The sequence below is a fragment of the Heterocephalus glaber genome, unplaced genomic scaffold (assembly GCF_053883595.1).
Source record: "Heterocephalus glaber isolate CG9 unplaced genomic scaffold, H.glaber_assembly_v1.0 deba00001673, whole genome shotgun sequence".
In the NCBI taxonomy this organism is placed as follows: domain Eukaryota; kingdom Metazoa; phylum Chordata; class Mammalia; order Rodentia; family Bathyergidae; genus Heterocephalus; species Heterocephalus glaber.
The window spans coordinates 18,649,783-18,674,656 of NW_028258410.1; the positions used below are offsets into that span (position 1 = coordinate 18,649,783).

At 55.6% G+C, this 24,874-nt stretch overlaps 1 protein-coding gene across 1 annotated transcript; it reads left to right on the forward strand.

The window, feature by feature from the left end:
* The first annotated feature begins 454 nt into the window (after positions 1-454).
* Positions 455-22,846, forward strand: Peds1 (plasmanylethanolamine desaturase 1). The gene is made up of 6 exons (XM_004858061.4): positions 455-672; positions 7,982-8,101; positions 17,465-17,556; positions 18,586-18,730; positions 20,176-20,388; positions 21,508-22,846. The coding sequence occupies exons 1-6, from the start codon at positions 549-551 to the stop codon at positions 21,627-21,629; spliced, it is 816 nt and encodes a 271-aa protein (XP_004858118.1). The 5' UTR covers positions 455-548; the 3' UTR covers positions 21,630-22,846.
* The last annotated feature ends 2,028 nt before the right edge of the window (positions 22,847-24,874 follow it).

The following is a 24,874-nucleotide window of genomic DNA, read 5'->3' on the forward strand; positions in this document are numbered from 1 at the left end:
CTCCCCGCGGGGTGCACAGCACCGAGCTGGCACACAGCTGGCGCACACAGTAGGCTCGATGAGCGCTCCGAGTTCCAGCTCCGGCCTTTCTCTCAGGATCCTCCCACACGATCGGCGCTTAACGGTGCTTGCTGTAGAAATGCCAGTCTCCGGGCCGGGTCTCCGCCCACTGCTTCGACCTGTCGGCCCAGACCGAGGTGGGCAGTGACGCTCCTGGGCTCTCGAGAGGCCGCAGCCTCGCCGGCTGCGGGCGGAGCGGGACGGGCGGGGACACGCTGCCGCCCCATGCTTCCGCGCCCAGCTGCGCCCAGCTGCGGCCCCGCCCCCGGCGGAGCGGTTGGCTACGGCTCGGCAGCCGCCGATTGGCCCGCACAGTTCCGGCGCGGGCCCCGATTGGCTGTGACGCGCGCCTGGAGAAGCCCCCTCCCAGGCCGCCGCTGCCGCCGCCGCTCCCGGCGCTGGGCGGTCATTGGGCGGCGTGATCTTGCCTCGGTTCCGCGGCCGTGCAGCCGCCAGCAGATCGCATCGAGAGGGCTGGGAGAGTGGCCATGGCGGGCGCCGAGGACGGCCCGGGCCCGCAGCCGGAGCTCGATGAGGACGAGGCGGCGTATTGCCGGCGCTGGGGCGCGCAGCACGCCGGGGCTCGCGAGCTGGCCGCGCTCTACTCGCCAGGTAGGACCTCGGCCCCCCTGGGCCTGCAATCACCAGCCCGGACCCTGGCTCCCCAGGTGGAGAATCCCAGCCTCGGGTGCAGATGGGGAGCTCCAGCTTTGGTTTCTAACTTGCAGATAGTGGCCCTAGGTCCAGGGAACCCACCCTGGCGTCTCCTTCCAGCCTCGTGTCGGAATCCCAGCCCTGGGGCTTTCTGGCTGCGGAGACACTCCCCGGATCGGGGAGCTACTCTATCCGCTCCCAGGCCACGCACAGCCCTCCGCAAATTAGAACCCCGGCCCCAGGGCAACTTGGGCTGCTGCGAGCGGCCCCAGACTTAGGAACCTTCACTCCGGGGCCCAGCCCAGTGCAGCCCCTCAGCTACAAGCACTGTCCCCGGCTCCCTAAAGTCGCATCCCCTCCTGGGTTTCCCAGATCGAGAATCTACAGCCAAGCGTGGCATCTGCGTCCTCGCCAGGACCCCAGCTTCAGTGACCTCATCCCCTCCCCGCCTCCAAACCTGGGAATGTCAGCTCCTTTCTCAGGGAACACTAACTTGGGAGCTCCTGGGCTGCAGAGTGTGCCAGACACTGGCACACCCCAGAGCCCCGTCCTAGTTCTTGCTTCAGTGACTGCCGCCTTCGATCGTCTTTCCTTACCCTTTGGGGGCGGACCCTCGGGGTGGGGAGCATCGGCCCTCCCCACCACATTCCTGGATTCCAGGCGGTGGGGGGATGCAAAGCCCCCAGCTGAGGCTCCCTTCATACACAAGCCCCAAGTCCAGCTTTGCCCCTCCCCCACGTCCATGTATGGATCTCCTCCGTTAGGATTTCGGGTGCGGAGCCCGCGAAGGCATGGTCCCCAGACCGGATCACAACATAGAGACTCTGGCTGCAGCTCTGCCCTTCCCCACAGGCCGAGGTCCCTGGCTGCTTCTGGCTTTGCCCACCGTCTTGCTGTAGCAAGCAGTAACCCCCATCCTGTTTCTGACTCCCCAGTGCGCCCCAGGAATCTCACTGAGGGCTCCTCCATGCCCTGCACTCTCTGGGAGGGCCCAGTGACCCCAGGGGTTCAGGAAGTGCCTTTGAGAACTCATCTGGTGACTGGGAGCCGCCAGGTCCCTCTGCCAGGGTGTCGCTGTCACATCCTGGTTGTCTGACATCTGTCACTGGGACTGCACTGCCCTGGGCTGGGTGGGCCTGGGGCTGCCATACCCCACCCCCACCTTGTTCATGTAGGTTTGATGCAACGTCTGCCAGCGTCTGCCGTAAGTGGCTGCATGACCTTGGGCCATTTCCTTTCTCTCACTGGTCCTAGATCACCGGAGACTGTTCCTGCCTTGCAGTTCCAGGTTGTGTGTACAGTCTTGCGAACCTCACTTGGGCACTTGGTCCATGCTGCCATGGTTTCTTCCAGCCACACCCAAATCACCCAGCCCCTGGATATATGGGGGGGCCGGGCATCCAGACTACTGAGCTATGTGAACCTGGGCCAAGCCACTTCCCTTCCCAGCTTTCCTTTTGTCCCTTCTAACCAAGTGCAAAAGAAAGTTTGCCTGCCCCTTTGTGTTAGGAAAAGAAACAGGGTCTCCGAATGTGCAGTGCCGGGGTGCGGGACACACCCTCCTACAGTCAGCCAGGAGCCCAGGAGCCCGAGCAGTGCTGTGTGTGAGCTGGAGTGAGCTGGCTTTCTCACCTCTCTGGCCGTCAGGCTCCCCACCCAGGAAGTGTAAGGAGTCAAAGCCCCCCTTTGGGGGCCACATCTGCCCCCTGCCTGCTTTCAACAGAACAGCTCCCAGGCAGTGGGCTTCCCCAGGGACTGCCATCTCACCCCGGTCACCGCTGTCCAGTTCTGGGTTCCCGGAGTGCCTTTCTTTCTGAAGAGTAACCACACAGGAACCTGAGGCTGCAGTGTCCCCTGGGTGCTCCAAACCAGCAATCAGTGCCTTCTCTCCCCTGACCCGGAAGGGGAAGGGAGACTAACCAAACAGGTTCCTCGCAATTCCTTTCCATAGGCTTCCCTTGCTCTGTCTCTGGCATGGTGCTGTGTGGCCTTGGAGAAATAAATAACTTGACCTCTCCGGACTTGGGCAGGAAAAGGAGAGGCCAGGGCCAACATATATTGAGCACGTACATGCGAGTCCCTGAGGGCAGAGCATCAAACAAAACAGAAAAACTGGAGCTGGCATTTTAGTAAGACAAGCAGTAAACCCCCAAATAAGGGAAATGTCTGACCTGCTTAGTGGTGACAAGTGCTAAGAAGCAAATGCATAGCAAGAAAGGAGGAAGGGAGAGTAGTCAGGAGGTGGGTGATGTAGACAGCAGCCAGTTCAGGCCCTGCTGAGCAGGTAACATTTGAACAGAGACCTGAAGGGAGAAGAAAGGAAGGAGCCTCGAGAATATTTGAGGAAGAGTTGATCCAAACCAGGGAAGCAGCAAGTGCAAAGGCCCTGAGGTGGCCACACTCCTGGCACAATTGCAGAGCACTGAGAAGGGCAGACTGGAGCAGAGTGGGCAGAGAAGAGTGGGAGAGATTCCTGGGCTCTGGGACTGAGCTCTTGAGATTCCTGGTGCCGGGAGTGGTCTGGCCCTTGACAGCTGACAGCAGTCCTGAGGGCAGCGAACTAGCAGCCTTTATTGAGCACTGACTGTGTGTAGGGCACTTTCCGCACATGCTCTCATCTCACTGTCACTGCAGTGGTGCGAAATGCCCTGGTATGGACTCCATTTTCCAGAGGAGGAAGCTGAGACCCTATTGGCCCCGCCTCAGCCGCACCTGCGCATGCGTTCTTCCATGCATTCATCCTGATTGGGGTCAGGTGGCACCTGCCCCAGCGGCTGGGAAGACCCTTGGGTTGGGGCCGTCTGTTGGGTTTGCCTGGGTGCCTGGGGCTTGAGCGCTCCGTCCACCTCTGTAGGAATATCACGAGGCTCGGCAGAGGGGTCCGCCCGAGGTCACACCACAGTTCCTGCAGCCCAGGCCTGGAACTCGGTGGGGACATTCTGGGTTCCAGACTCTACCTGCCCTGTGGAAGCAAGCCGCTCGGGGCTGGGCGTGCAGGGTAGACGTGCAGGGCCCGTGCCAGGAGGCTGCATGGGGCAGAGGGGTTACAATGCCTGGTCCTGTGGGCCCCAAGTGTCTGGCCAAGGAGTTGGGGCCTGGTCCTGCGGGACCCGGGAGCCACAGAGGGTCCTGCACAGCCCCCGACTCAGGGTTTGAGCTTCCTAATAAGGAGCCACCCCCTGCTAAGTACCAGGCTTGTGAAGGGCCTGAGGTGGGTGTCTCTTCCAGAGGTGCCAGCCGGAACCTGGCTGTGCCACTTCTCAGGGCCTGGGCTCCACGGGTGGATGCAGCCTGGAGAGGTGTGGGTCCAGCTGTCTGTCTCCCTGGCCAGCTGTGGCCGCTTCTGCCCCAGAGGGCACAGGAGCATTTTGAGGGGTTCAGGGTGTCAGGAACACAGGGTGGGTGGTGCGGAATGGAGCGGGCATCCACTGCAGGACAGGGTGGGACAAGAGCAGGGTCTCAGGAGCCTGGGGTTCACCATGTGGCCTCACCCAAGCCCGAGGGTAAGGCCCAAAGCCGCCTGGGGGCCCTGTGTCCAGCCAGGCCTGGTCCCTGCCACATGCCAGCCAAGCTTGCTTTGTCTCCTGTCCCTGGTGATGCTTTTTCTCTCCCCATCTCCTGTCCCTGCTCTTTGTTCTGTTGGTCTCTGCTTCCTGCTGCCATCTGTGGTCCCCCTTTGTCTCTGGTCCCTGCCCTCTCTGTACCTCCTCTGTCCGCCATGAGCTCAGGGGACCCCTGGTGTCCAGGGCTGGTGGAAGCATGGGTTGTTCAGGGCTCGTCTTGACCTAAGTGAGAAGAGGCAAGCCCGATGCCAACCCCTTGGCTGTGGCCTGCCCCCGACCAAGCAAGATGGCAGAGGACTGGCACAACCCCCACTCCCCCCACCCCAGGCCAGCAAGGGGTCACTGCTGTAACTTGGCTTATGTCCTCCCCAGCCAGGGCTGGTGGGAAATGGGCTCCAGCACTCCAGCTGGGGGGCAGGCGGGCCTCCCTGTCCTCCGAGCACAGCCTGGCCTCAGCCTGCACATCTGTCTGTCCAGTGACCACCTGACCCCACCAGCCTGCAGGGCTGACGGCCCCTGCCATGACTCTGGTAGCCCTTGAGCAACTTGGGCCAGGTCCAGGCTATTTCATCCCTCTGAAGGATGGGGAGGACGGTCCCCAGGGTTTGGCGTGACAGACATTCGCAGCCCTGAATGCAGCCGGGCCAAGGTGCCCCATGAAGCTGTTTGTCATCACCTGTGTATTTCTCAGGGGCCAGGACTGAAGTACTCAGTCTGCAGAGGTGGAGTCTCAGTGGCCAGATACTCAGACTGCAGGGACCTTCATGGCGCGGGGAGAGAGCCGGCCACCTCTGAGGCCTGAACATGCAGGCCACTGTGTCCCGTGTAGGAGTCTAGCATCCACACCCAACTCTGAGCTGCAGGTTCCTCGTCTGGATGAGCAGATCACACAGTCCCTTCCTTGACAGCTACGACTTGAGTGAGAGCCCATGCCTCGGGGGGACACTCTGATGACCACAGGAGCCTGACCAGGGCTGCCACCAAAGTGCAAGGACACAGGGAAGGGAGGGGACCTGTGAGCCTGGAGCCAACATCTGATGGGGCACCCAGGATCCTGAGCCCTTTGAGGATGCAGGAGTTTATGTGATTTTTAAATTTATCTCTCTTTTGTTTTGTGTCTTGTGGGGTTTTGAGATTTGGTCTGTTTGTTTCTGAGCTGGGGCCTTACTCCATAGTCCTTGAACTCACAATCTTCCTGATCCTCTTGCCTCAACCTCCCAAGTGCTGGGATCACAGTTGTGCACCACAAACCGGCTGTTGAGCTCACTTTTTAAAAAACTACGTAAAACCTGCCAGCGGGACCAGTTCACAGCATCTCAGATGCGGGCCACACCCAGTTCCCTGTGTGCTGGGCAACAGGTGTGAGCCAGGTGATGGTTACTGTTACCTGGTCCTGCCGCGTGGGCTCTGCCACTCTGTCCCTGCAGGCTGCAGAGCGGGCTGTCAGGGAGGGTCTACCTGTCCTGTATCACAGGCTGCATCCCCCTGTTCTTGCTCTTTGTCTCTACTCCCAGGGTTTCCTGCTTCTCAGCCCTGGCCACAAACAGGAAACGGAAAGTGGAAGGCCCTACTGGGCCTAATCGGGTGACGCCAGGTTGGGGCTGCTGGGCCAGGAAGGCCCAAGGGAAACAGTCCAACTGAGCAAGGAATGAGGAGCTCTAGGCCCGCTTCTGCTGCTGTGCAGCCTCTGTTGAGGTCCTTGCCCTTTCTGGTCCTTAGTGTCCTCTGCTATACACTATGGTGTACTGTCCTCTGAGCTTTGATCTTCCCGTGGGATAGGAGGTAGGTATCTGGCTGTCCTGGTTCTGGTTCAGGATGAGGCAGGAGCAGTGTGCTGTTATTTGACTTGGACCAGACCTATGCACGTGCTCGCTCACTCTCTCTCTCTCTCTCTCTGAGACTCAGTTTCCCTGTCTGAACAAATGGGCAACCTAATACTTCCTTCCAAGGTATGTTGGTGAATGTAGCCCGGGAGTTTTCCTCTAGGACTGTGGTTGGGAGTTTGTTGATTCCACAGGCTGGTCTGATGCCTGCGCCCAGCACCAGGGCCCTGCCTGGTGAGTGCACCAGACATGGTCCTGGGCAGCCTGAGTTCACATTCCCATAGGGCTGTAGCCCTGAGCAGTAGGCGCTGGGTTGGGGGAGCACAGAGGTGGGGGAGGCATCCTGGATGGCTTCCGGCTTCCTGGAGGTGGAGGTTTGGGGAGCAGCATGCCCTGGCCCCAGCCCCACCCCAGTCACATGGCTTTTTTTTTTTTTTTTTTTGGTACCGGGGATTGAACTCAGGACTTTGTGCTTACAAGGCAGGCTGCTAAACCACCGAGCTAAATCCCCGGCCCTCCAGCCCTGCTGTTTGAGGTGAGCCTGGGCTCCTGCTCTGGACTCTCCACAGGGTGATCAGGTGGCAGGGAAGGAGGGAGGGCCAGGGCATCAGGGCAGGGTCAGGGAGAGCAGAGACTCACGAGCCAGAGCCGTGGCCATGGCATTGAAGTCTGCTGCTGGGCAGCTGTGGGCACCGCCTCCGCCACTCTGACCCTGTTTTCCCATCTCAAAGTTGCCTGGCGCTTAGTAACTGCCCAGTGAATGTTAACCACTAACAACAATAGCATTATTACTATCATCAAGGGTCCTGTGCCTTTGGGACCAGCTGCCTGGGAAATGCATTCCCAGGGACCAATTCACAGGTTTTGTGTCATCCAGTGGTGTTTTTATTTCATTTTATTTTAAATGTTTAGATTTATAATTAAAAGGAAAATGTGGATTTGGTACATTCAAAGAGGAATAAATATAAAGCCACCCTTGACCACATAAGATGTTTTTCTTCCTGGGTAAATGGCTGCAGTTCAGCGCTTTGCTGTTTGCTGCTACTGGATTATCGCAGACAGCCCCCTGGTCCACACACAAACGGCGGCTGGGTTCCTCCTGACTGCACAGATGCTGTGAACTGAGTTACTTTGGCCAAGCCCCAGGTGATAAGCACTTGGATTAGTCCCACAGTTTCGGCATCTCACACAAACTACAGTGAGTGAATCAGCTTGACAGGCGTGTTAAAAACACATGGCTAGCCGGGGATTTAACTCATGCTGCTGCTGCCTGCCTCCAAAGTGCAAGCTCCAGAGTTCAATCCCCAATACCAAAAAAAAAAATCCATGGCTGTCAGGCTTGGTAGTACACACCTGTCATCCCAGCACTCTGGGAGGCTGAGGCAGGAGGATCACCAAGTTTGAGCCCAGCCTGGGCAACTTAGCAAGACCCTGTCTCAAAATTGTAGAAAAATTGAAAAGGGCTTCAGGCTAGAGAGTAGCTCAGTGCAAAGGCGTAGATTCAGGCACACACAAAACAGCACCATTGAAGAGATTTTCCACCTAAGCCCAGAGCCCTGACTTCTCTTGAGAACCCACAGCTCTGCCTCCCACCCCACCCTGACTGGCCGTGCCAGGTAGTGGCCCAGCCTAGAAGCCCCCGTGCCCCCAGGCCCTGTTTCTCCTGCTCCGTGGAGGCTTGGGCAGATTTGGAGCCTCTGAGTCCGCTCGTTCAAGGGGACAGGTGGGGCCTGGAAGCTCTTTGCGCTCCCCAGATTCTCCAGAGAGGGCTGGGGGGGGGGGGGTTCAGGCTCTGTCGGTCAGAGCCCGGTGCGCGGGGCCAGCTCCTCCGTGTGGCCCACGGCGGGGTCGGCACTGTGAGCTCCGCCCCTCTCCCCACAGGCAAGCGCCTCCAGGAGTGGTGTTCCGTGGTGCTGTGCTTCAGCCTCATCGCCCACAACCTGGTCCACCTCCTGCTGCTGGCCCGCTGGGAGCACACGCCGCTCGTGGTCCTGGGCGTAGGTGAGTGCCCACGGCCCGGCCTGTGCGTGTGCGCATGCGCACAGGCCTCCTGTCGCACTGTGACATCCACCCCACCCCATTCCTCATTCAAACCATCGGCCCACACTGCTGGCTCCGAGTGCAGCCCTGACCCCGCCTGCCTCCCGCCCTCCCAGCCCCAGCCGCGCCCGGCATCCAGACCCCACATGTGGCCCAAGGAAGAGGTTGTGCAGACTCTGCTCCTCCTCAGCTGCCCCCCTCGAGACCCCACTGAACCTCAGGCAGGACCACATTGCTTCCTCACCCAGCCTCCACTGTTCTGTCAGACACATTCCTACCTCGGGGCCTTTGCATATGCCTGAACTCTTTCCAGGACACCTCCAGCCTTCTCTCCCCTGAGGTCACCTCAGGAGGCCCTCCCTGGTTGTCTCTCAAAAGTGGCATCCCCATCTTAGGCTGTGTCGCCGTCCTGCCCCGTGTCTCCCTCGAACTCAGATGTCAGCTCACTGAGGGCAGAGATCTGTGTTTGTTTCGTTCACTGTTCTGTCCCTAGACCCGAGCACAAGGCCTGGCACACAGCAGGTGCCCAGAGCTTACTGATCAGTGAATGAGTGAACAAGTGTGCTTCCATTCATGAGTGCCCCTAATGCCTCTGGTTCCCACTGTTCCGTCCTGCCCGGTCCCCACCTGCAGGAGGATGCTAAAGTTGTCCCCCTTCTCCAGGTGAGGAAACTGAGGCTCAGAGAAGGCACCAGCCAGAAGCACAACATCAGTCTTAGTGTGCCAGCTCCGTCCCAGACCCCAGGGTGACTCAGTTTCCTTCCTGCCCACACAGCTTCCCTCCCGTCTCACTCGGGCACTCACTCCCTCCCTGTCCTGGCTCCCAAGCTGAGGGGCAGCTGTACACTTGTCCTGCCTGTCCTCCCTAAGAGTCCAGCTCCCACATTCTGGCCACCTAAGCCGAGAGAGCCCGGGCCGACTAATGGAGGCATCTGGGTCCGGGTGGGACAGGGCGCATATGGGGGCACTGGGCAGCTGAGGGAGGGTAAGCCGGCCAATGCAACCGGACCGGGCTGCTGCCTGCCTCTGGGATGGGGCACCACACTCAGAGCTGAACAGACACTGCGCCTCGGGGCCTCAGCTGGGGCGATGGGTTCTCCCCGGCCTCCCCACCGCCTGGCAGGTGTCACTGCCTCTGAGCCTCATTTTCCATCCATACAAAGTTAGTGCTGCCAAAATGCAGGTGCGCATCAGTGCTGAGACAGTTTGTGCCTGACGCGAGGGGAGGGGACGCCCCCCCGCCAGGCCACTGCCCAGGGCAGCACCGACAGTGGGTATTTTTCGAGCTTCTGCTGGATGAGAGCACCGGTCTGGGCACTTCCTATTCTTTGTGGCAGCCTGCAGAGGCAGGTTCCAAGTCACCATCCTCTGTGAGGGCACGTGACACCTCCTCCCGTCGCCCCTCAACGCGGGCAGCGGCAGAGTCTGGGATCACAAATCCAGACCTTCAGCTCATACCACAGACTTCCTGCTTGGGGCAGAGGCTGGTCTGGGCCGTGGGCCAGCTGGGGTAGAGCTACGGGATCAGAGGCGTGGAGGGGGGTGTCCTGGGCAGGTCCCCACCTCCCTCCCTGGTTGGGACCTGAATGTCCAGCTGCCCCACGTGGCACCGGCTCCCCGCTCTGAACCTCTGCCTAGCGGCTGATAAAGGGCCGATGATCCCCTGATAGCACTGTTTGCACAGGTCCCAATCCATTTCAATAGCCGGCCTGATTTGAGTGTTAACACGCAGGTGGTTAGGGCACCATGCCAGCCGCCAGCCTGCCCCTCCCTGTCACCTGTCTCCAGAGGTTCCTGTGCCCAAGTGGCCCTGGAAGCCAGGGAAAACAGAAGCATGAAAGGTGTCAATCGATAAAGCCAGGCAGAATAGGTGGCAAAACTGGCAAGCAGAGTCAAGATAAGGGAGTAGTCAGGGAAGCCCTCTGGAAAGGTGGAATTTGTATGGAGTCCTGAGAAGGGGAGAGAGGAGCCCATGCAGATATCTTGGGGAGGGGCTTTCCAGGCAGCGGAAACAGCAAGTGCAAAGGCCCTGAGGCTGGCAGGTGAATACAGAAGAGGCCTGTGTGGCTAGAAAGAATTGATCAGAGGTAAGGAGGTTGGTGACAGCTCAGAGGTAGTGGGGACAGAAGATGTAGGACTGTAAGGGCCATGATCAGAGCTGCAGGTTTTATTCTAGGGACCATGAGAAGCTATAAGTGCCAGGAGGTGACATTGGAGGATGGAAGGGATAGCCAGGGTGGGAGGAGACAGCGGGCTGTCCGCCGAGGCAGGTAGGGCATCCGAGGTGGAGACGGGTTGCAGGTGCTGGATGTGCTGTGTAGGAGAGGGGAGGCACCTGTGGGGAGCGGGACTGGGAAGCCTGGAGAAGAAATGGGGCTGAAGCCCAGAGACTGCGGGGTGCCCGGGCTGAGTGCGAGATGCCTGAGGCTGGGGAAGAAAGGCCGAGGCAGGCTGCTGGGGAGGCGCCAGGGCCAGAGTCCTTGCAGTCTCCAGGATCAGCTAGAAGCACCCGCAAGGGGGGCAGCGAAGGGACTGCCAGACTTAGCCACGTGAAGGTCGCCAGTGACCTTGCCGAGGACAGTGTCACAGGATGGAGTGGGCCCATGCTCCCCTGAGGAAGGCAGAAAGACTGGGGGGCTGAGGGCAACCCCTGAAGGGGTCGGTGTCCCCTGGGGTTGCCCCAGGGCCGGGTGTGACTTCCGGGCACAGGACCCAGTGAGCTCAAAGGTCGGAAGGGAGGTCACACGGCTCAGGGCTGGGTTTGATTCTGAGTTGAAAGCCGTGAAGAAGGCTTTGGGCCTGGCCCACCCTCAGCGGTGTCCATTGGGTCCCTAGCCACACACTCCGGCTCCACACCAGGCCTGTGGGTCCTGAGCAGGCCCAGAGAAGGTCTGGGGGCAGCGTGTGGGGCTCAGGAGGCCCAGGTGCTGTCCCAAGTCACTGTCCCCTTTCCTATCTCTGTTTCTGCAGGGAAGGGTGCTGAGCAGGCTGAAGCCACCCTGGGGTGAGCCAGCCTTCAGGGAGAGCCGGGACAAAGAGGCTCTGTGTGCTTGCTGCCCGCCCCTCCTGCCCGGCCAACCCTGACGGCCGGCCACTCCACAGATGACGAGGCTGGGGATCTGCGAGGGGAGTGACGGGCAGAGCGCAACCCCTGCATCCACTGTGTAGCTTCTGCTGCTGGGGGAGGTGGCCCCATTTCCCAGACCTGGACAGGAAGGCCCGGCACCTCAGCTGTGTGGCAGTGAGTGGGCCTGGCCGCCCCTGCCGCTGAGTCTCCGGGGGGCCTCTGACTGAGGACGTGGGGAGAGAGGTTGTGCTTTCTTAATAGATTTTGCTTTTGAACGGTTTTAGGTTTACAGAAAAGTTGAGCAGGAGGTACACAGTCCCCATAAACCCCATGCTCCCACTGTCCCATTTTTACCCTTTTTGTGCGCACACATGCTTTCTGCAGTGCTGAGGATTGAACCCAAGGCCTGGAGCATGCTAGCCCAGCAAAGCTACACCCTGGGCTCCTGGCCTCTGTTTTAACATCTTACAACATATCCCTCGTTGTCACAGTGAGTCCGCCCGGTGGGATACACTGTGAACTGGGTCATCTTAGCTGACCCCAGTGTCCTTTTCCTGATCCAGGATCCCAGCTAGAATTCCACCAACTCAGGCTCTTCGGACTGTGACAGTCTCGGGCCCTTCTTGCTGTATTGGGACCTTGACGCTCTTGAGAAGTGGTTGGTCAGGTGTCTTGCAGGACGGCCTGCATTGGATGGCACTTGTCATGAGTAGCTAGGCCCCAGAGCGATCAGTTCAGGTGGCAGGCACTGGGTGTCATCGTGCATGGGGCTGTGGTCCGCAGGGCTCGCTGCTGTGATGTGACCATGATCACTGGCCCGGGCAGCCCTGGCAGGTGTCTCCACCATAAAGTCACTCTGTCCCCTCCCTGTGTCCTCAGAAGGAGGTCTCTGCCCAGCTGCACTTAAGGAGTGGGAGCTAAGCCCCAGCCTAGCTGTCTCACATGCTCAGCCAGCACCATGCACAAGAAGCGCCCGACATGTGTGGGCCATTGTCACACAAATTGTTCTTCTTATCATCGTCCTTATTATTTGTGAGGATTAAATGCTTAGGCTGATGAAGGAGATGAGACATGTGTTACCTCCTGGCCTGCACAGTTTAGAGATTAAAGGAGATGAAACATCTGAGGGGCTGGCACGGGGCCTGGGAGCCTTAAGTGATCAATACCATCAGGTTAAACACAAAGCATCTGACTCCTTCACCCAAAGGAACGAGAGTGTCTGTTCATACTTAGTGATGGACCCAAATGTTCAAAGCAGGACAACCCAAATGTCTAATGAGAACCAGAGGGGTAGTCTGTTACATTCTACCAAACAATGGGTGGAGTACTACTCAGCCCTGAAAAGGGTGAGCATATGAAGGACCCCCAGTGAATCATAGTAGTAAAGGATGCTGGACCCATGGAGCATGCACCACATAGTCCATGTTCATGGGAAGCAGGCTCCTCAAGATACCTCTGCTACCCTCCATATCCAGGTGAAGGTGCCAAGGCCCAGGGCCAGGTGTGGACATATGTGGCCCACAGCTGTTGTCTGGTCTAAGTGTGGCTTTTGCCACATGGCATCTTGTCCTTCCTGGCAGGCAGAAGCCGTGTGTCCGCAGCAGGCCGTGTGCAGTGGGAGCTCCCAAGGTGCCCCAGCCTGCTCTGGCTCGGTTCTCAGGCTGTCAGGGGCTGTGCACCTGCTTCACGCAGCCCCCGAAGTGCCCCGAGGCCCCTGTCCTGTGTCTCCAAGCAGCCAAGGGCCCCAGCAGCACAGGGAGCCTGAGCCTCAGGCAGCCAGTCCACGGGCAGCTGAGCCCAGGGAAGAGCTGGCCTGGCCACCAGACTGCCGGTGTCTTCTGCCTCCGCCCGCCCTAGGTGGTGAGTGTGGTGTTGGTGCGTCTTTGGGCTTGAGTGCAGCGCACATTAGGTCCTGGTCTGGAACTACAGTGATCCTCCTGCCTCAGCCTCCCAAGTGCTAAGATTACAGGTGTCACCACCAGACCCAGCTCAGCCAAGTGTTTTGTGTTTTTTGCTGCATTTAAAAAGATGTATTGATTTGAATTGAAACCGGGGTCTTTGTAGCAAACTACATTCCCTAGCCCTTCTTTTATGTTTTGTTTTGACACAGTATCTAAGTTGCCCAGGCTGGGCTCAATCTTGTGATCCTCCTGCCTCATCCTCCTAGAGTGCTGGGATCATAGGCGTGAGCCACCACACCCAACTGTTCTTAGTACTTTATTGAACTCAGATATATGCTGGCAACCAGGGGACAGCCATAAACAAATCCTGGCCCCCGAGGAACTGAACTGACATTCTTGTGGTGTGGGAGATAATAAACAAGCAAAACAAACAAAAAAGCCATGGTTCTGTTTGACAAGATGCTGGGGGGAAGTGTGAAGTCCTGGAGGCTGTGGGCTGGGCAGCCTCTTGGAACAGCATTGCGGGCAGAGGGAACAGCAAATGCAACCAAGAGCGGACCAAGCAACATGGGAGGGGGAGTGGGCAGGGGATGGGGGAGGAAGGACAGAGTGAGCGGCGGCTCTGGGGTTGTCAGCCACCCAGCCTCAGCTTCCCCGTGTGTGGTGCTGGGACATCCTGCTGAGTTAGATTCGGGTCTCCAGGCAGATTGGGAGCCCAGTTATGCCACATGCCAGGTGTGTGACAAAGTGGGACTAAGAGCCACTCGGCTTCTCTCATGGGTGAAGAGGGGTCGCTGAGGTTCCCGGCACTGAGAAAGTGCTCTACAGCTGGTAGCCCCAAAGCTCCTTTTATAAAAATGTATTTTCATTAGTATTTACTAATTTTGCTAAATATTGGGTTTTGGCATGTATGATAGATTGGATCATATCCATTCCCCGTTATCCCCTCCTTCCCTTAGTCCTCTCCTCCTGTCTAATCATAGTCTCCCTTCTACTTTCATGTCATCTTTTTTCAATTCCACGTATGAGGAAGAATGAGCAGTATTTATCTTCCTGAGTCTGGCTTATTTCACTTAACTTGACGACCTCCTGTTTCATCCATTTCCCTGCAGATGACATAATTTCCTCCTCCTTTATGGCTAAGTGATGGTCCATACTGCATGATACCACGTTTGCTTTATCTGTTCACCCAGATGAGCACCTAAGCTGGCTTTATAGCTTGACTAGTAGTGAGAATTGGGCTGAAATAAACATGGTATAAAGGCACCCTCCCATGTGCCGACTCTTAACTCCTTTGCATGTGTATCATGGAGGGCTCTAGCTGGCTCACATGGTAGTCCTAGTTTTAGCCTTTTGAGGAGTCTCCATACTAACTTCCATAGGACGTGTACTAATTTACATTCCCGCTAGCAGTGTAAAAGATTCCTTTTCCCTCTGCATCCTCACCAGCATTTATTGTTTTCGTATTCCTGATGACAGCCATTCTGACTGGGGTGAGGTGGAATCTCAGTAGTTCAGGCTGGCCTTGAACTCACGGTGTAGCCTAGGCTGTCCTCAAACTTGTGGTGATCCTCCTGCCTCAGCCTCCCAAGTTCTAGGATTACAGATGTGTGCCACCACCCCCAGCTCAGTGTAGTTTTTTGTTTGTTTGTTTTTGGTACCCAGATCGAACTTGGGTCCTTGCGCTTTCGAGGCAGGTGGCGGAACCACTGAGCTAAATCCCTGGCCCTCGGTGTAGTTTTTGATTTGCATTTCACTAATGGTTAGAGATATTGAACATTTTTTCAAATACTTACTGGCTATTTTTGCTTCTTTCAAGAAGCATTCATTCAATTCATTTGCTCATTTATTGATTGGCCTGTTTGATTTTTGGTGTTAAAGGTATTTGTTGATTTTTTTTTTTTTTTTTTTTTTGGTACCAGAGATCAAACTCGGGACCTTGTGCTTGCAAGGCAGGCGCCAGAACGACTGAGCTAAATCCCTGGTCCTTGTTTTGTTTTTGATACTAGGGATTGAACCCAGAGCCTTCACACTGAACTACATCCTCAACACATTTTTTATTTTAAGACAGGGTCTTGTAAATTGATCAGGAGGGGCTCTACCTAATGATCATCCTGCCTCAGCCTCCCAGAGTGCTGGGATTACAGGTGTGTGGGGCTGGTGTTAGGGATTTTGAGTTCTTTGTATATTCTGGGTATTAATTCTCAGTCAGAAGAGTATCTGGAAAAGATTTTCTCCCGTTCTCTTCACTCTGTCTGTTGTTCTCCTTGCTGTGCAGGAACTTTCTATTTAGTCCCATTACTTGAGTGCTGCTGTTCCTTCCAGTGCTGTTGGAGTCTACCTGTGCCTATGGCTTCCGGTGGTTCCCTATATTATCGTATGTAGTGTTAAGGTTTCAAGTCTTATACCAACGCCTTTGATCCACTTTGAATCGATTTTTTTTTTTTTTTTGGACGAGAGCTAGGGGTCTAGTTTTAGTCTTCTATAAGTGGATATCCAGTTTTCCCAGCACCATTTGTTAACAAGGCTGTTTTTTCTGCAACATATTTTGGGCTCCTCTGTCAAGAATCAGATGGCTGTAGTTGTATGGGTTTGTTTCTGTGTCCTCTATTCTATTCTATTGGTCTACGTGTCTATTTTTGCGCCAGTACGATGCTGTTTTTGTTACTATGCTTTGCAGTATAATTTGCAATTGAGTATTGTGATGCCACCAGCCTTGCTCTTTTTGCCTAGGATTGCCTTGGCTATTCTGGGTCTTTGGTCTTTTCATATGAAATTTAGGATCGTGTTTTCTAGTTCTGTGAAGAATGTCATTGGGATTACAGTGAACCTGTAGATCGTTTTTGATACTATGGCCATTTTAACAGTATTCGTTTCAGTTGGGCATGCTGGCACACACCTGTATTCCCAACACTCTGGAGGCTGAGGCAGGAGGGTCACCATGAGTTTGAGGCCACCCTGAACTACATAGTGAAACCCTGTTCCAAAAAGCAAAGCAAAATAATTCTGTTGATCCATGAACAAGGAAGTTCTTTCCTTTTAATTTTTATTTATTTTTTACTTTTTGATATTTTGGTACTGGGGATGGAACTCAGGACCTTGTACTTGCAAGGCAGGTACAGTGCCAGCAAGCTAAATCTCCGGCTCCTTTTTTTTTTTTTTTAGATAAGGTTTTGCTAAATGGCCCAGGCTGGCCTCAAACTTGTGATCCTCCTGCCTCACCCTCCACAGTACTAGGGTTACAGGTGTGTGCCACATGTCCAGCTGAGGTCTTTCCATCTCTGTCTTCTGCAGTTTCTTCAGTGTTCTGTAATTTTCATTGTAGAGCTTTTACCTCTTTCTTTAGGTTGATCCCTAGGCTTTTTTTTTTTTTTTTTTTTTTTTGCACCGAGGATCAAACTGTGGACCTTGCGCTTGCACAACAGGTGCCGGAACCACTGAGCTAAATCCCCAGCCCCCTAGGCATTTTTTAAAAAAATGATTATGAGTTAAATTGATTTCCTGAACTGTTTCTCAGCTGGTTCACTTTTTTTTTTTTTTTTAGACAGGGTCTCGCTCTGTAGCTCAGGCTGGCCTTGAGCTCACGGTGTAGCCCAGGCTGGCCTCAAACTCGCAGTGATCCTCCTGCCTCAGCCTCCCAAGTTCTGGGATTACAGGCATGAGCCACCACGCCTGGGCAAGTCCACTATTGGAGTATAAAAAAGTTATGGATATCTTAATGTTGATTTTTTTTTTTTTTGGTACCGGGGATGGAACTCAGGTCCTTCCGCTTCCGAGGCAGGCAGCGGCACCACTGAGCTAAATCCCCTTAATGTTGATTTTATACCTTCCCCTGTTTTGTATAATCGTCATCGTTCCTGTCTCCAAGAGGAACACAGGGCACAGAGATGTCAAGTAACATGTTCAGTGTCACACAGCAAGTGAGTGGAGCCCGCTTTGGAGTCCAGATGTGTCACGTGGACCCCTCAAGTGTGTGAATGGCGTTGGAGTCTGGCGGGAGACCCCACTCCATTCTGAGCCCATTGAGAACAAAGACAAGGAAAAGGTTGCGGGTGGCTACACGAGCTGTGGGGTTCACACCAGGTCCAGCTGGACATTTCTCCAATCCCAGCGGCACCCGAGCAGAGCTTCCTGTATGGGGCGGAGGGGAGGGACAGCCAGCTCCGGGGGGGGGGGGGGGGGGCGTGCGTCCCGGGGCGGGGGGTTGTTCTGCTGAGGCTTCCTCCGCGGGGAGGGAGCGTCCGAAGCAAGGAGTGCAGGCCACCGAGTGAGTGGACGAGTGCCCCCTGGTGGAGGGAGGGCGCAGGGCCGGGCCTCCGCCGGCCCCTGACCAGCTCACCCCCTTCCTGTCCTCAGTCGCAGGGGCGCTCATCGCTGACTTCTTGTCCGGCCTGGTGCACTGGGGGGCCGACACGTGGGGCTCCGTGGAGCTGCCCATCGTGGGGAAGGTGCGTATGTCGGGCTCCGCGGCCTTGGGTGAGTCCCCTTTCTTTGCTAAGCCCCAGTTGCCCTGTCTGAAAGATGGAGCCGTCATGCTAGCCAGTCCTTGGCGTCTCTCCTCCAAGAGCAGGGCGAGTGGAAGCAGAAGCAGCAGGCCTGGGAGAGCCAGAGAGCTCCGACAGGCGCCCACCTGCTGCTTAGCCACCATGTCTTGCTCTTCCTCTCCTTCCCTACTACGTCTGTATGTTCATTGGATTTTTTCCAGTGATGTGGCCTGAACCAAGGGCCTTTACACAGAATTATATCCCCAGCTTTTTTTTTTTTCCACTTTCGAAATAATCTTGCTTCATTACGCAGGCTGGACTCACACTTGTGATCTTCCTGCCCCAGCCTCCCAGGGTGCTGGGATTACAGGCGTGTTCCACCATACCTGGCTTTTAATTGGATTTTATCTTGTACCAGTGAAACTTTTTTGTTTGTGAAAGAAAATCTAATCCAAACTGTTCTATTCTACTCAAACAAGGTTTCTGATTCACATAACTGAAACTCAAGGGAAGCCAAATTGAGGCATGGTGGGGCCCAGAGGCCAGCCTGTCAGTATTCCTCCCCATGTCTCCGTCTCTGCCTCAGTTTTCCTCTCATTAATGGCCAGCCCCTTCATGGAGTCCGCCCTGTCAGGACAGCTTGTACTGTGAGGAGGGGAGTCCGCTCCCCAAAGGAGGGACTTAGATGCTGGGGACACCAAGATGGTCCCATCTTTTACCTCATAGGCCTTCAAATATCTCAGGGTGGAGAAGCAGGGTGGAAGTGTCTCCAAGCCCTCGTAGCACAACTGAGGCCAGAGGCACAGAAGGTCTCTGCTGGGGACATTTCAACCCATCTCCACTGCAGTTGCTAGACCTCGATGTCAGTGGGGTGGCCCAAAAGGAGCGGCGGGAGCAGCAAAGGCAGGGTGGCGAGCCCAAGGCAGGCGCGTTTTGGGCCAGAGAGCACTGGGCACCATAGCTGACCGGTTGGCGGTGCTCAACCCACTGCAGGCATTCATCCGCCCGTTCCGGGAGCACCACATTGACCCCACGGCCATCACAAGGCACGACTTCATCGAGACCAATGGCGACAACTGCCTGGTGACACTGCTGCCACTGCTAAACATGGCCTACAAGTTCTGCACCCAGAGGACAGGTAAGGCCAGCCAGTCGGTGGAGCACCCATAGGGGCATCAGGGACAAACTCCCCAGGAGGTTTCTGGGGCTTGCAGGTATGTGCAGGGCTGCTCACAGTGATTTTTTTGTTTGTTTTTTGATTTTTGAGACAGTCTCACTGTGAAGAGCAGGCTGGCCTTGAACTTGCAGCAGTCCTCACCCAGCCCTGCTCATAGTTATTTAAAATATTCTCTCCAGTCATCGTCACATAAAAGTGGGGTATTTCACTCTAGAAGATTGAGGCAGGAGGATCTCAAGTTCGAGGCCGGCATGAGCAACTTAGTGACACCCTGTCTCAAAATAAAAGGGCTGGGGGTGTAGCTTAGTGCAAAGGTCCTAGTTCAGTCCCCAGTGCCTCAAAGCCGGGGTGGGGATGGGGGATGTTTGACATAAAGACCTGGGTTCCTGACTTTTCTCTGGCAATCCCATCCGTCAGGGACCGGGGCCACCTGGGTCCTTGTCCCTTCCGGGCTTCATTAAGCTGGAGCCAAAGTGTATCCACCTCCTATGACAGCACACATGTGCCCCAGTTGACCTAAGTCCTCGCTAATCCCTGTTCTTCTGCCCCTGACCCACATGTTCATTTGCAGTACCTGCCTGCCCTGAGGCTTTGGGCAGAAGGGGCACAGGCTGTGGCTCGGTGTAGAGCACTTGCCCAGCATGCACGAGGCCAAAGTTTCCATCCCTAGCATTGCCCAGAAAAAGTGCCGCTAATTCAGGCCTCAGTGCTGCCTGTTTGGGGAGGGTCTGTCCCCAGGCAAGCCAATCCAGCCAGCGGGCGCAGAGGCAGTCGCTCGGGGGCCCTTGTCCTTCTCTAACAGCCCTGCACTTCACTGGTGCTGTGGGCACCTCTCAGGGGAGGCTATGAGGATCTGTGGGCGGGTGGTACCCTCCCTGCCACCCCTCCTGCACTGACCTGGTGGGGAGGTCCTGCCTCACCCCTCTGGATAAGTCTGGGTGGGCCAGCTCTAGAGATAGTAGTGCCCCAGAGCACCTCATGAAATCAGGTGGAGACCCCCTAGATAAATCACATGCACGTAAGCTGCCCAGGCTCTGCTTTCTGGGTGAAAGCCTTATTCCCACTTTACAGTGAAAAAAACTGAGACCCATGGCCAGGAATGGTGGCACATGGCTGTAATCCCAGAACTTGTGAGGCTGAGGCAGGATAGGCTTGAGGCCAGCCTAGGCTACATAGTGAGTTCAAAGCCAGCCAGCGAGACCTTGCCCCCCCCCCCCCCGCCAAAAAACCTAAAGAAACTGAAACTCAAAGAGCAGAGTCCTCACCCTAAGCCGATACCACCAGGAAGTGAGGGCAGGGACCTGGGGTGGGCCCATGCTGACCGCAGTGCTCCATTCTGAGCCCTTGCCCCTCCATCATCTGCTGCCCGTGTGACAGCTCTGCGGGTCCTCTCCTGCCTCCTGCAGAAGCCCTGGAGCAGCTGTACCCCTGGGAGTGCTTTGTCTTCTGCCTGACCATCTTCGGCACCTTCACCAACCAGATCCACAAGTGGTCACACACATACTTTGGGCTGCCACGCTGGGTCACCCTCCTGCAGGACTGGCACATCATCCTGCCGCGAAAACACCACCGCATCCACCACGTCTCACCCCACGAGACCTACTTCTGCATCACCACAGGTGTGGCACTGGCGGCGAGGACCGAGCTCCCACAGCTCCAGCTGCAGCGCCATCCGCGGGGTCAGAGGTCACAGAGGGAGGGCCTGCAGTTCCGGCCCTCCAGGATGTTCTCAGAACATGCAACCAGGCTGAGTCCCACCTACGTGGGAGGCCGAAGCAGGAGGATCTCTGAATTTGAGGCCAGCCTGGGGTATAGAGCGAAACCCTGTCTCAGAGACACAAAAAATAAAAATAAAAAGGGCTGGCTGTAGTTTGGTAGCAGAGCACCCCTGGGTTCCATCCCCAATACTAAAAAACAAGTCAGGCCACCCCAGAGTTGCCTCCAGCTGTCCCATATGTGCCCTCGGGAGACTCCTGGTGCTAGTCACTTTCGTCACCACAAGTCGGGGTCTCAGCACCCCTCCTCACAGCCCACTTTCTCAGGGCCGTGGTGGGCGTGGGGAGATGGCTGAGTGTAGTGCTTGGTGCACAGTAGGTGCTTGATACGCTACTGCTGCCGCTGCTGGGTTTCCCCATCTCTGGAGATGGCATTGAGAGCCACAAAATACTCTTTGCACATCCTAAAACCCCACTCCTTGGAGGGCAGGTTTGGGGGTAGAACTGAGGTCATTTAGGAAGCACATTAACTACCTACTAACCAGAAGCTCCTCCCCGAGCTCGGTCTCATGTGCAAGACAGGACCCGTGTTCCTGTCTGCCTTGCAGGCAAATGGGAGGCCATCATATGGCTACGGCTTGGAGCTTTGGAGTGCTCTTCAGGGAGCACTTCCTGGGAGCCAGAGCCCTCCCAGGCACTGTGGAAAGAGCCTGGTGCTCTCCCTGTCAGTGCTGACCTTAGCTGAGTTTAAGGGCAGCACTCACAGATTGTCACAGTGGCCATATACAAATGAAGAGCAGTGGGGACAGACCTGGAGGGCAGCTTCCGTGGGCAGTCGGGAAGGCTTCCTAGCAGAGGGGTGGGGGAGCTGCCTGGGGGAGCAGCCCGAGGCCTTTGGTGGGAGCCCCCACCCCAGGTGTCATGGGTGGTGCTGTCCCCTCCCTCTGCAGAGCCTTTCCCATGGGCCCGTGCCCCACGGACGGTGGCTCCCGCTCACCCCACCCTGTGCTGTTTCTGCCACAGGCTGGCTCAACTGGCCCCTGGAGAAGATGGGCTTTTGGCGGCGTCTGGAGGACCTCATCCAGGGCCTGACGGGCGAGAAGCCTCGGGCAGATGACATGAAATGGGCCCAGAAGATCAAGTAGCTTCTCCAGCCTGCCACTTGGTTGCCAACCTTCCCTTAGCCCCAGTACAAAGCCATCTGCCAAACCCCAGCCTGCTCGAGCTGGCCTCTCTGAGTGGAGGGGACACCTCCTGGGCTGGGCCTGGGCACCCCAGCCCACCCCCTGGGACACAGAATACTTGAGCCACTGGTTTTTCATTTCCTCTTCTCATTTTCTTTCCTTGGCCTCCTGAGCTGCTCTGCCTGCCAAGCCTGACTGCACAAGAGGGAGCCTGCCCTGCCGGCCATCCCTCGGGCAGAGGCAGCCACCCACCTCTGTACACCCTGCCCTGCCCTGCCTTGCCCTGCCCCAGGTAGCCCTTCAGCGTGGCTGGCTTTGAGACCACCACGTCACCTCTATCTGCCCTTCCTTCTCCCGCCCCAGAGGTCTGGGGAGTCCCTGGGACACACAAGTATCCCCAGATCATTGTCCCACCACAGCCCTGCAAACTGATCACAGGGGCAGGGGTCTGAGGGCAGCCAGCCAGAAGCAGCTGGAGTCCCGACCCAAGTTCCGACACCCCCTTCTCGCCCGCCTCCATCTGCCCCCCTATTCCAGCAGATCTGACATTTCCAACAGGGGACCTCTTCACCAGGTATGGCATTTGCAAGAGGTCTTGGTCATTTGGGAAGAGGAAGGACACTGTCCCTTCTGGCCCAGGTGTGTCAGAGGAGGAAGAGCGGGGCTTTTTTATTTTTTTGTTTTTTTTTTAAAGGTGCTTGCTTGTTTAATGTAAATAATAGAAAGCCTTAATATCTTTTCTGTAACATGGAGTAATATTTTAATGTCATGTTTTGGATGTACGTAATATATTTATAACAAAGCACCAAGAGTCTCCTTAACCTTGGCTGCCTGGTGTTTCCTGCCAGAGGGGAGGTGTGAGGAGCCGGGGTGAGGCCCCCAACCCCATTCCCAGGTCCTCCAACTGCAGCCTCGGGATGGTCGCCTTGTCACCTGAGACTGAATCAGTAGTGATATGTGCTTCCGGCACTTTGGGAGAAGACCCCAATTTTGTGGGACTGGGTCCTCAAGTACATCGGGACAGAGTAACGAAGGCTGACTCAGGTTGGAGAATCCCTTGCACGTGGGTTTATTAGCACCTAAGATGTGCCAGGCTCTGGCCTGGATACTGGGGTACCAGGAAGTGCCCGGGTGGAAATGGCCAACGGGGGAAAGAGACAATAAATATAATAAATGCACATGGAGATTCAGATGGTGATTTGTGAAGAAAGTCAAGCAGGATAGAACCACACTGGAAAAGCAGGATGGGACTGTTCCGGGCAGAGGCGTTTCTGAGGAGATGTGAGACCTGGAGGAGGCAGGGCCAGCAAGGTAAGAACTGGGGGAGGAGCCTCTTGATGGGTCAGGAAGTACAAAGGCCCTGAGGTAGGAACATGCTTGAGGCTGAACGACAGTGAGGCTGAGACTAAACTAAGAGGAAAGATGCAGGTAGAAAAACGGGAGTTCGGGCCGGGGATTTAGCTCTGGTTCTGGTGCCTGTCTCCCAAGCACAAGGATCCAAGTTCAATTCCCGGTACCAAAAAAAAAAAAAAAAAAAGAAAACCAGACAGTTCTTACAGAGCCTCACAGGCTGAGGTCCAGCTGCTGGACCTATTAGATAGATAAAGAAGTAACTTGTTTATTCTTTGACTAAGTAATTGTAAGACACCTCCTATGGGCCAGGCACTAGGATTCAATAGTGAACACTATGCACACAATCTAGGCTGGAGGTATAGGGCAGAGGTGGAGCACTTACCTAATGTATGGGACCCCCAAGTTTGAGCTCACAAACTCTGAGCTAGTGTCTGCAACATTACTGAGAAGAAAAGCAAGCCTGGTGTGTTGGGAACAGGGAGATTTTAAAACTCCAGAGCAGTCACAGATATAGCATTTATTTTTTTAAAATGTGACCCATAACTTCATTTTCCTTCAAGTTTGCCCACCAGTAGACTTGTTACTGAGGAAAGGGGTATTAGGATTTGTCAACTCTAAGTGACAGAAAACTAAGGCAGAAATTGATACCTAAAGTAACTGAATCACCCACATGTGGTAGTGCACACCACCAAGTAATCTCAGCACTTGGGAAGCTGAGTCAGGAAGATTGCTATCAGTTTGAGCCCAGCTTAGTCTACATAGTTCAAGGCCAGCCTGGACTACACAGCAAGACTCTGTTTTAAAAAATAGCTGAATCAGCTCATAAAACAGAAAAGTCCACAGGTGGTTTTGACTTAGGGTTTGGCAGGATCAGAACGTGGTCTCTGCCTCTGCCCAGTTTTTCTGAGTTGAGACTTGACATTGCTTCAACTCACCAATCTCAGTAGTCTTCCTCCCAGTGGTTACAGTGAAAGTCCCAGGGCAAGCTCTCATTGGTCACGTTGTCTGCCCCTGAATCAATCATCTTGGCCCAAGGGGGATGAACTGTTCTGATTGGCCAGGGCTGAAACAGGTCCTCTGTGGTTGCCAAACAACAGAAGGGCGGGAGCTGCCAGGAACAAAAGGTGTTAACTACAAGAGAGTCTAGGGTGGGACAGGCAGCCACACTCCAGAGGGGCCAGATGAGCAGCTTCAGGGATTGGCTTCCTGATCCCAGGTCCTGCCAACCTGTGCCAGTTCCCGGAGCCGGCAAAAAATCTCAGCTTGAGCCCAGAGCGGTAAAGCACAAGGTCCCACAGCTACTAATGAGAGAGCTGGGCCTGAAACTCTTTATCTTGCATCTCCTGAATACTTTCACAAACAAGAAGAAATGTTCTGCTCTGATTAGAGAGAGTTGGGGTCACTTGTGAGGTGGGGCTTGCAAACAGCGTGCATGACAGCCAGATGGGAAAATGCTACTCAGATTCTACCGAATAATGACCACACTCCAAACTACAGAGAGCTCTGCACAGGCCCCAAAAGCAGGCCCTGCAACCCAGGCATGGTGGCACACGCCTGTCATCCCAGCACTCAGGAGACTGAGGCAGGAGGCTCGCTGTGAGGTCAAGGCCAGCCTGGGCTACATAGTGAGGCCCTGGCTTAAAAATACAAACAAATGCAGTCTCTGCAGCTCTAAGCAGTGATTGCTATTAGCCCCATTTGCAGATGGGGAATCTGAGGCACAGGGTCCTATATCATCCCCAAGGTCACACAGCTGCTAGGTGGCTGAAGGTACAAGCAGAACCCTTGGCTTCTAACATCCAGCAGGCATCCCAGTGGAAGGAGAAGGCAAGGCAGGTGACAAGTGAGAAATG